This window comes from Aplysia californica, unplaced genomic scaffold, assembly GCF_000002075.1.
Source record: "Aplysia californica isolate F4 #8 unplaced genomic scaffold, AplCal3.0 scaffold00338, whole genome shotgun sequence".
NCBI lineage: Eukaryota > Metazoa > Mollusca > Gastropoda > Aplysiida > Aplysiidae > Aplysia > Aplysia californica.
This window is the reverse complement of record NW_004797608.1, coordinates 194,526-205,422: the sequence shown is the minus strand read 5'-3', so window position 1 is coordinate 205,422 and position 10,897 is coordinate 194,526. Positions and strand designations below refer to the sequence as shown.

At 41.4% G+C, this 10,897-nt stretch overlaps 1 protein-coding gene across 6 annotated transcripts in view; it reads left to right on the top strand.

Moving 5' to 3' along the window:
* Window positions 1-686: 686 nt before the first annotated feature.
* LOC101848055 (collagen alpha-1(XXIII) chain) overlaps window positions 687-10,897 on the top strand; it is a gene marked incomplete at its 5' end in the record, with an annotated part of 76,817 nt that continues 66,606 nt past the window's right edge. For all 6 annotated transcript variants that reach the window (XM_035970919.1, XM_035970918.1, XM_035970916.1 and 3 more), the window contains 4 exon segments: window positions 687-722; window positions 3,565-3,600; window positions 4,380-4,460; window positions 10,789-10,863. In XM_035970919.1, coding sequence (XP_035826812.1) covers window positions 687-722; window positions 3,565-3,600; window positions 4,380-4,460; window positions 10,789-10,863 — 228 coding nt within the window.

Genomic DNA, 10,897 nt, shown 5'->3' with positions numbered 1-10,897 from the left:
CACACACACACACACACACACACACACACACACACACACCTACAAATTATGAAAACAACAGCAAAAACAAAACAAAACAAAATGCACCTATGTCACGACTTCTGGACACTAGATCTAGTCCTAAGACTTTCACACCCATACATCCGCTCAATTAATAAATTTATACTTGCATCATAATTTGTGTTCTTATACATTTAGGATATACGTGCACTTCTTTAACGTGTATGTTTACGTCGCTTTCTTGCAATTTGACTTTGAAGAGAAACTCATAAAACTGTGTCAATGAAAGCTGACTTTGTAAGAGAAGACGAGTTACAATTTAATTTATCTACCAAGAAACAAAGCCCACACCTAGCCTTGGTTTGTGTAGCTTTTTATCTTTAACAGGGGTTGTTTTACATAACGAAGTCTTAATAACATCTTTTTACAGCATAATGATCATCTGCTGTAGCTAAAATGTTTTAGCCGTAACAATTGATTTAGCTCAAATGATGCTCTAACTATTTTAGTGCAGAATGATCATGCGCAGGAGCTAAACTATTTCAGTGTAACAATTGAGTTTCCCCAAATTTTAATTCTCACACTTCCTTTAGAAGTTTGTTTTGTTTAACAATAATATTGTAATGATATGCATATTGGAGCATCGATATAACACAGAGTGTTTTTCTTTCACCTAACGTCTATAGGGACCCATAGGGCCACCAGGAAAAGCTGGAGAACTGGTAAGGAACTGTCGTGAAGTACTTTGTTTTGTTTGGGTACCAGCAGTCTTGTTTTCTTACGGAAGGAAGAAGAACAGACTCTATTAATGGTCGTTTTTAAGCACAAGGGGGCTATCCCGAAAAATGCTGTTTTAATTAAGAAAATCAAAGGTAACGTTTTTGCCCTTTGTTCAGTTTGTTTAAAAGACAAGGAGAGTTTTCTCTTTAACCAAACAAATATACACACCAATTAAACCAAACTTCTCCTAAAGGCAGGACAATGCCTACTTTTGGTGTAGGTCAAGATTTCTGGAAACCCCCGAAATCTGGGTTAGCCTGCTTGTCCTTAAAAGCGACCATTTAAGAATGACTTTCATGGCCTTTTGGCATTTTTGCGATTTGAAAGACGATCTTAGAGCAGTATGCATGATACAGCTTTGCCTTGGTGGATGACTTAGAAAAAGTAGATTGCACAAGTATTACTTCCCTCCCTTCAGATTCTGACTTCTTTGGCACTCTCCTAAGGAGAGACATTGCGCCATTACCTTTGGAACCAAGGAAGGTGTAAGGCTGTGTCTTGTAATATAGCTGGTGGGGAAAGGATATACTTTTGTTTGAATGTGTGTGTGTGTGTCTTTGTGCATGCATGTGTTTGCATGGGTGGGTGGGTGTGTGTATGTATGTGTGTGAGTGTGTGTGTATGTTTGCGTGCGCGCGCGTATGCGTGTGGACGACTATGATTTCAAAACACAAATATGGCAAGCCAGGTCGGAATACAGATACTATTGCTGATATTGTTTCTCTTAATATGATATATTACACCTCCCGTCGACACATTTTAGATTATTTAGGAGGCGAGCTTCAACGCTGCCTGTTAGGACCAGGCTGGACTGAGAAGGATACAAAATCCCAGCAGAAAGACAGAAATGCTTGATTATCGCCCCAGACATTTTCTATTGTGGCTTTATATCTCAAACAAATAGGCGACCCACCGCGCTTTACTGTATTTCTGTGTCTTAGGAGGCTCAGCTCAATTCAGCTCAGCCATTATAAATTTGGCCCCATCCTTTTTTTTACATTAAAAGAGCCCCACTTATCAATGTCAGTAATGGAACTTCGACCTGCATCGACATCTGATTGCCTGCTCTTGGCGTAATCTGCATGTGGTTGGCTTTTTGGCTGAAAACACAGCTTTGGTTGGTTTGATGAAAAATGATAATAATGTATTAAACAGAAGAATGCACTTCGATATTCAACTCAAATTTTGCACAATATAGAGTACACATTACAATATGTTATATGATATTCCTCGAACTTAAGCTTGGAATAGATGTTAGCATCTGGGAAGAAATAGCTGAGGACAGGAAAACATGGAGGAAAGTGATAAAGGAAAGAACTATAATGCTAGAGAGCAGCCTTAGAAACAACCAGGCTGAGAAGCGCCAACGACGAAAGGAAAACAGCGGAAATACAGAGCTTCGATCTACGTCACTAACATGCAAGCACTGCGACAGAATCCGCGCTTCAAACATAGGATGAATTAGTCATGAAAGAAGCTGCATGAAGACAACCTTGAGACCATCTTAACCTGAATTGACCGTCTGCATAGACGATAAGAGCCATACATTCCTCGAACTGTAAGAAGTATTAGTTAAGACAATGTTGTTTAAACTTAAAATAAAGAACAGGGGTGGTGAAAGAGGATGTGGGAGATACAATTATGTCAGACCAAAATATTTTGTATAGACTAAAATAATACTTTTATATAATTATGAGCTCGTGTTTGACTGCGTGTGTATGTGTGTGTGTGTGTGTGTGTGTGTGTGTGTGTGTGTGTGTGTGTGTGTTTGTGTGTGTATGAGAGAGACATAGAGAGGGACACACACAGACAGAGAGAGAGAGAGAGAGAGAGAGAGAGGGGGGGGACAGAGAGCGAGAGGGGGGGGGGGGGGGGAAAGAGACAGAGAGAGATAAAGCGAGAAAGACAGAGAGAAAAAGACACTGTGGGTGTTTTTGTGTTTGTGTGTGTGGTTGTAGGTTTGTGTGTGTTTGTGTGTGTTTATGTGCGTGTAAGTGTACGTGTGTGTGTGTGCGTGTAAGCTTCCTGTACATTATGTCAGTATACATTACGATAGAGAGACGGTGTAGCTATGATAGTTTTAAGTCATTATAGATTAAAATCTAAAACATGTGAGTGAGTGCTCCTTCAGAATTCGGCGAGCTCATGTAACAGTGGGATCTCAGCCAAAGTGTCTTGTAAACTTTGACACTGGGGGGAACCTGACTCGTTAGAGGAATTCTGGGAGAAAAAACTTCTGTCACTTATACGTCCTCATTATCTTGTCTGCTCTGGGAATCGAGTAGATCTAGGCGCTTTGCTAATTCCTCCTCTCTGTTTACTTTTTACCCTTTCTTTGCATCTCGTTCTTTATCTGATTCAGACTTACGTAACCCGTGTGCTGTTTCTGCCACTCTTTCAACAATATTTTACATAACCTGCAACAATTCGACTTTGACAACTTAAAAGAAAACAATACTATTGACCTTTTATGCCCAAATTTCTTTCAGGACTCTCGTTCTCTGTCTCTGTCTCTTTTTGTCTTCATCTCTTTCTCTGTCTCTAACTTTCTCTCTCTCTCTAATAATAATAATAATAATTTGTACAGTGCATATCCCCGCTCAACAGCAGGCTCTATGCGCTTTACACTATATTATTACCCCAGCAGACCGTAGAACACTCCGAAACATTCTCAGCTTCCAGACAGCTTCCTGTCTCTCTCTCTCTCTCTCTCTCTCTCTCTCTCTCTCTCCCTCTATCGCCACTACAATATTGATGATCTTTTCATCTACGCCATCATTCCAGGGCACCCCCGGATCTAAAGGCGACAAAGGTGACAAGGTAAGCTCATTTCTCTGTGTGTCAATCCAACAACAAACTCACCCTTCCCTAAAACATGTTTCCTATCTCACAGATCTTTGTCTGCAATCCTTATGACATGACAAGTCACTTTTTTGGCGAATACTTTCACAAAATACATTTGGACGTTTTGGAAAAATCTATAGTTGCTGTTGCTTTGTTTTTGTTTTTGTTTTCTTTCAAAAGTACAACTGGGTACTCGTTTTTTTAAAGTAAAGTCTAAATTTTCACTTTCAAATATGGGAGAGTTCCTTTTGAATTAGACAAGAGCCTATAATAGTGGAAGACTGGGCATTGCTTGACAAACTCATGGGTAGGTGAGAGCGGAAATGTAAGATTTTTTGTAAAAAAACAACAACATAGCACACACACACAAACACATACACACACGCGCACACACACACACATACACACACATACACACATGCACACACGCTTACACACACACAAATACACACCACAAACACACACACACACACACACACACACACACACACATATATATATATATATATATATATATATATATATATATATATATATATATATATATAACACACTCACACACACACACACACACACACACACACACACACACACACACACACACATATATACACACAAGTTCACCTCACACAGGCAAAACTGTACACCACTATTGTAATCAACCCTTGTTTCTTCCCACACAATTAAAATATTTCACCCTGACAAAACTCCTCCCTCCTCCCTCTCCTCCCCTCCCCACCCACCTCTAATTCTAGGGTGAAGCTGGCGAGCCAGGGTCTGAGGGTACCACCGGACTCCCAGGATTTGACGGAATGCCAGGCTCCCCTGGGGCAAAGGTGAGCCTTCTATATCGTGCACCTATTAGCTTTTCAAACACCTTACTTAATAATAATAATAGTAATAATAATATTAATAATAGATGACATTTATACAGCGCTCAACCCCGATTAAAGTACACAGGCTCTGAGCGCTTTACAATACAGTACAACGTACAACAGTAACATAAAACGTTGTGTTCTGACTAAAAGAAAATTATTCCAAATATTCATCTGATTAATTTAAAAACAGAAACGACTTCAGCTGACATTGGAATGAATCAAAAGATTTGATCTCTCTTAAAGTACTTCTCATATTTTTTTAAGTTAAAAAATGTAACCAATCTGGGAGGGAATTTGACACTGGACCCACCAACCTGTTGTGACGAGGAAGGAGCTTAAATGTAAAGCTGGCCTTTTGTTTTACCCCAAAACTGAAAACTGCCAGTAATTTGTTTTTTTTTAAAACCCAGCATATTATTTAAATGGAAGAGTATGGGCAGATAGCGGTTCCCACACCCTAGGTAGATTGAATGAGAAGGGGATCCAAAGAGGAGAATGGAACTACAGCTACCTGTGCGGACCAGTCCGACGCATCTCCAACCAGATTATGATGGAGACTGTAAGCCGACAGACTCTGGGATGGATCATGTAGAGGAGTTGGGAGAAGAGACGGACATTTTCCGACTGTAGTGACCCCAACACTGAGGACAAGGTGTGACAAGGTGTCAACCAATTGATACCTTTGTGGTTTTCTCCGGATTTCCCTGATCCTGATCGAAACACACTAACCTTCTGCAGCACGTAAAACATTCCTATTCCTATTATTATCAAAGATCGTACATAACAAGATAGTTCACTCAGCCAAAGAGGTGTCCGCGGAAGTCCGCGCATTGGTTCAGATAGCGCGCAGTCTTTGTTTTGAAGCTCTCTTTCGTTTCTCCAGAAGAAGAATAGGAATAGCACAGTTCGTTAGTTTCGCTTTTATTGTTTTTCACACAAGTAGGTTAACTCTGTTCGCAGGGTCAGTGCTTTTTCAAAGATGGCGCCACCGAATTTTGAGGGCACTTTTTAATTGGCTCAAAGAGAGGAGTGAATATCTTGTTATACACAATCTTTGGAAGCTCGTAAAACATTCCAATTATTATCGTTCTCCTACCAAACTACCAAACACTCTAACACAGCTCTGACCTGCTCGCCTGGGAAAAGAAGGAAAAGAGCTCTTTTCACTTTGGGAATAAAGGTGTCTTCAGAAAGACGTAATCATAAAGGCGTCTTTTTTCACTTCTTTGATATGGATAACATGTTTACAATTATTTAACATGATAATTATTATGCATACAATAATTCACAACATATTAATTACTATGAGTACGATAATTCACACTTTTCAGCTGGCAACACCTAACAAGGTACCACCACTTTCAGTAAAGCTGACACATCCTTGCTGTTTGTCCATAAGCGAGTGTCTTATACTGTAGCTCAAGGGCACGCTTTACATGGCCACCCATCTAAAGGTTGTGAAGATCTCTGTTAATCGTCTAGGCACCACGAGGTCATTATTTGTAACATTTGTCCTCTTATTGTTCAGAATGCTCCCCTCCCCCTTTCTTTCCCAAACCTTCTACCCACTTCTTTTAAAATTGCATTTGACAGAGATCATAAAAAATAAAGATAATTTGGTTGTCTACCTTTTTTCGCCTTTCGACTGTCATATTTCTACAACAAATTTCAACCTGTTACAATATGAAAGTTCTAATTTTGAAAGCATCTTCTTTTTTCAAGTTGATTCTTTAAGTTTAAACAAATTGCAAAGACTCCCCACAGATCTAGAAATCTGGTGTAAAGACGTCTCAAGACTGGCGTTTTGACCAGTTTACAAATTTGCTGTTAAGAACAATCATTATCGTAACGCCCAATATTGTGTTCCAGGATGCCTCTGTACGTAGGAAACTGCTCCTACTTAAGGTTTGTCACAAACTAGGACTACGTGATGATGAATGCTTTCCCAGCATGACCCTTGTTCTGTCCTTTTGTCTGACAATGACATCTGCATAGGTGAAATGTGCATGACATGAACAGTTTTTGTTTTTTGGGGGGGTTATTTTTGGGGGGCGGGGGGTGGAAAGTTATCTTACGGCGCTCGCAACTGCAGAAGGTCATATGAGCGCACGGGACGCACCGAACATTTTCAGTTGGTAGGAAATTTGGAATTTTGCCCGGGTGACGGCGGAAGCCTACTCTTATCGACTTTGGACCATCACGGGATCTTTAACGTGCGCAACTTGCACACGGGGCCTTCGAGATTTATCACCGTTGTCCGAGTAGGCTAGGTATAGACCTTTCCTATCAGAAGATCAGGGGTGTGGCTGAAAGAGATTAGTAAAAAGTAACCAAGGAGAAGCAGTAGAAAGGCTGCAGAAAGAGCCAGGAGCCCAGAGGATTGGGCAAAGGAAGTGAGAGAGAGGGAGCGGAAAGTGGAGATGAAATCAGACTGCAGAACATTGCAAGAGAGCAGGAAAGGAGGTGAAAGGATTTAGAGAAGAAAATTTTTCGGTCGCTACCCGGATTCGAACCAGGGACCTTTGAAGGAGAGTCAAACACCTTAACCTCAAAGCAACGAGAGCCCCCTGTGAACAGTTTGATTTCCTTTCATTCAATCAAGTGGAACTCCCTGCTTGCATGTTCTGGTAGCAAGGGCAGAATTAAAAAGGTGAGACCTAACAGAAGCAGATAGGAACAGATCCTAGAAACCTGGCTTGGAACCAAAACAACCCCGGCGGGCAGAATGGCGACAGAGTGTTCCATTGTAGAAGGCCCGAGAAGCTGCGTCCAAGTAATGGAAAAGCTAAGAACCCCCCCCCCCACACACACACAAAAACTCCCTTCCAGGCACTGAAAGAGTGCACCAATCGCAGGGCAGACAGTTCGGTTCGTAATTAATTTTCAAGAAGGAATATGAGAGGCAGCGTGGTGGAATCAGGCTCTCGTCAATTTTTTGGCATGAAGAGTTATTGGAATCATCTTAAAGCTTGTTCACTTGTCTTTTTTTGGATGAAAAAAATATCCATTTATATTGAATACAAGTCGAGATATTTTCGAAAGAAGGAGGTTGGGGTCACCTGTTTTCAGAGGTAAAATTAGTGAGAAGATGGTCGCCAAAGATTATTACTTTAGCTTTAGAGTCCGCGGTAGCAGAAAATTTACATTTTCTGTGCCTTTAATCAACGTTTTTCAGAAAAATTCACAGAGAAATGAGTCCTTTGATGGGCATGAAAGGTGTTGAGCTAAAAAACAAAAATTTGATAAAAATTCACACACCTGCGAAAAAATGCAGGTTTCTTCACTTTGATTATTTTGACGAGAGCCTGATTCCACCCCGCTGTCTCACATATGTTTTAGACATGTGTGATCACATAATACATCGAGTTCAGACCTGTTGTGGCGAGGAAAGGGCTCACATGTAAAGCTGACCTTTCGTTTTACCTCAAACCTGAAAACTGCCAGTAAGTTGTTAAAAAAACCAGCATATTATTTAAATGGAAGAGCATGCTGAGAGACGAACGTTTTGTGGGCTTTTTTAGGGGGGTGGGATTGGTTGTTTTTTTTTCTTTTAGCAGTTGGCATGATATATGAGCGCTTATGGAGCGATGCGTTCGTAATGAGCATGTGCATAACTACTAACATGTATTCTAAATGCACAATCCAGAAAACATGCAAATCAAACTAGACGTTGCTTTGATTTAAACCCCATAGAAACGAGAGCACGAACTGTTCAACAGCTTACTTCTTCGAGGAATGGTTGCTAATCACTCGGCGTTCTGAGAGGCACAAAGCGACGCCTCATCTACCCTGCATGGAGCCTCTATTGGAGGGAGGGAGGGAGGGGGGGGGGGGGGGGGGGTAGTTTGCAAGGCAGAACAACAGGACGGGTTTTTGCAAGGCAGAAAATGTAAAATCCAAGAACGAGACATGCGCCATTGAAATGAAAGGGACCTGGTGTTGAAATGCGAAATGAATTATTTGACTGCTAGACAAACGAGGAAATGAGCTCTTCTGCAGTCTCTTCGCTGAGCCTAATGTGAGGATTGTGAATGCAGTGTGTTGGGTGGTGGAGTGGGGGTGTACAGGTTTACATGTGTGTGTATGTGTGTGTGTATGTGTGTGTGTGTGTGTGTGTCTGTGTGTTTGATATTGAAGGAGAGAGAGAGAGAAAGAGAGAGAGAGAGAAAGAGAGAGAGAGAGAGAGAGAGAGAGAGAGAGAGAGAGAGAGAGAGCTCGTGGGGGAGAAAAATATAGTTTTTTAAGGGTTTGTAAACGACAAAGACTTGTTTCGTTGCTTCAACAACCAAACTATCACTTTTTTATGTTTCGTTTCTCGTTTCTCGAAAGTGTCAGTGGCAAACTTAGGGAAACTTGCGAAATGTTGGAGTTCGAGGTCCACGATTATCCGTCCTGTTATGAAAATTTTCTCTCGACCTTGCGATCCCTCAGACGAATGACTCAGTTTTTCTGTTTGCTTTGGGAGTTTAAAAGAATCATTTCGTTTTGAATGTAACTCTCTAAATATAGAGATGACATTTTGACGACGGACAACTCGAGCCTTTGTGGAAAGTAAATCAGAAGATTTTTTTCTCAAATGTCCGAAACTGTATATGTTTAACTCCCCCTGCAACAGTGTAAGGTAATTTAAGAGGCGGGACCTTTGGATATAACGTCCGTCCCTCATAGCCAAATTGGAAATTTCGTGTAATGTAACTTTCTTAACCCTCTCCGCACGCCCTGGGATCATTTTGCACCCCCGGGATTGTGTTCTTCACATTTTAGAATAATTCTAGTACGAAGATTTCTTTGAAATTTTCAGTATTTCTAAAAAAATCATTTTGACACACTGCTACGCAAAACGTACAGATCGGATTAACGTGTAAATTTTCTCTTTGGAAAGTGGTGGCACAGAGTTCCCCACGTCGTATGGATACGATAGTAAAACACGACATACGGATAGGGTTAAATGGGCGAAACTGTATAGGTTCAACTCCCCCTGCAACAGTGTAAGGTAATTTAAGAGGCGAGACCGCTGGATATAACGCCCGTCCTCATTAGTCAAATGGGAAAATTTGTGTAATGTAACTTTGTTAAGGATGTAACATTGGAGCGAGTTAATCCTCAAACCCCCGAACCAGCAATCTCATGATTACAAACCTGGTGTTCTCTCCATTCCGAAGCCACGCAGTATACGCAGTATCTATTCAGAGACGGCTCAGACGGAGATCAAAATGCTTTGAACCTCTAGACCAAGTTTAAAAAAATCAGGGGGGTTACAGGGGGTTAACCCATAACTTGATATTTTGCAGTTAAGTTTGAAATGTTCTTTAAAACAATTGACTTGCTACAGTTTTAGTGGCTATATGTGTGATCTGCAGAAATAATACGCAGTTTGACCGCCCAAAGCAGTGCATCTGAGTGCGTGAGTACGTCTCCTAATAGTTCCTAGGTGCTGGCCGGAGACGTGTCCGAATATCTTCTGCCACGCAGAATGCAAGAAGTAGAACATTGTATTTTGTGAGTTACACCCCCTTGCCGGAAGTATAAGGTTATTTTAGGGGCGGGGCCAGCCATTGTTGCATCCATCGCCGAAAGGACAGAATTTCGAGGCGAGGCCTACAATATAACTGCCATAGCCCAAGAGAAACAGACTTTAGAGGCGGGGCCTACAATATAACTGCCATAGCCCAAGAGAAACAGAATTTCGAGGCGGGGCCTACAATATAACTGCCATAGCCCAAGAGAAACAGACTTTAGAGGCGGGGCCTACAATATAACTGCCATAGCTGAAGAGAAACAGATTTTAGAGGCGAGGCCTACCATATTATTACATCGTCTGTCGCAGATAGGACAGCTTCAAGCCACGGGGGAGAGAGAGCTTTGAAAGCTCAACAAATAAACCAGATTTCACATCTCTGTAAGGATTTGAACCTGTCTTCTTGTATGTTTTCATTACTGCTAGGCGTTATGCATGTTGTATGGTTCCATTACTGCCAGACATTCTGCGTTCTGTATTTACGGGGTGCCAATTACGTCTGGATCGGGCCGATCAGTCGAATCGGTCGTCTGAAACTGAAAACAAACACGTTTCTTTTTGTCGGGCAATCGGCCCGATCCGCCGATCCCATCCGTAAATGGCTCCCCGTATATCGTTTCATTCTCATGCGATAATAATATTCATAATAACCATTCTCATCTTTTTTTTCAAGGAATGCTTTACTATGCTAACTGAGCACGACTACTTTTGTATTTGCATTTTGGCATTGTGTTTGCATGCTCTTGTGTTTTTGTTTGTTTGTATCAGGGCGATCGAGGCGAGCCAGGACTTCCTGCTGGACTGGAGGCTGGAGAGTGGGAACCAAAGATTATCGAACTCAAAGTAGGCGTGTGTGTGTGTGTATGTGTGCGTGTGT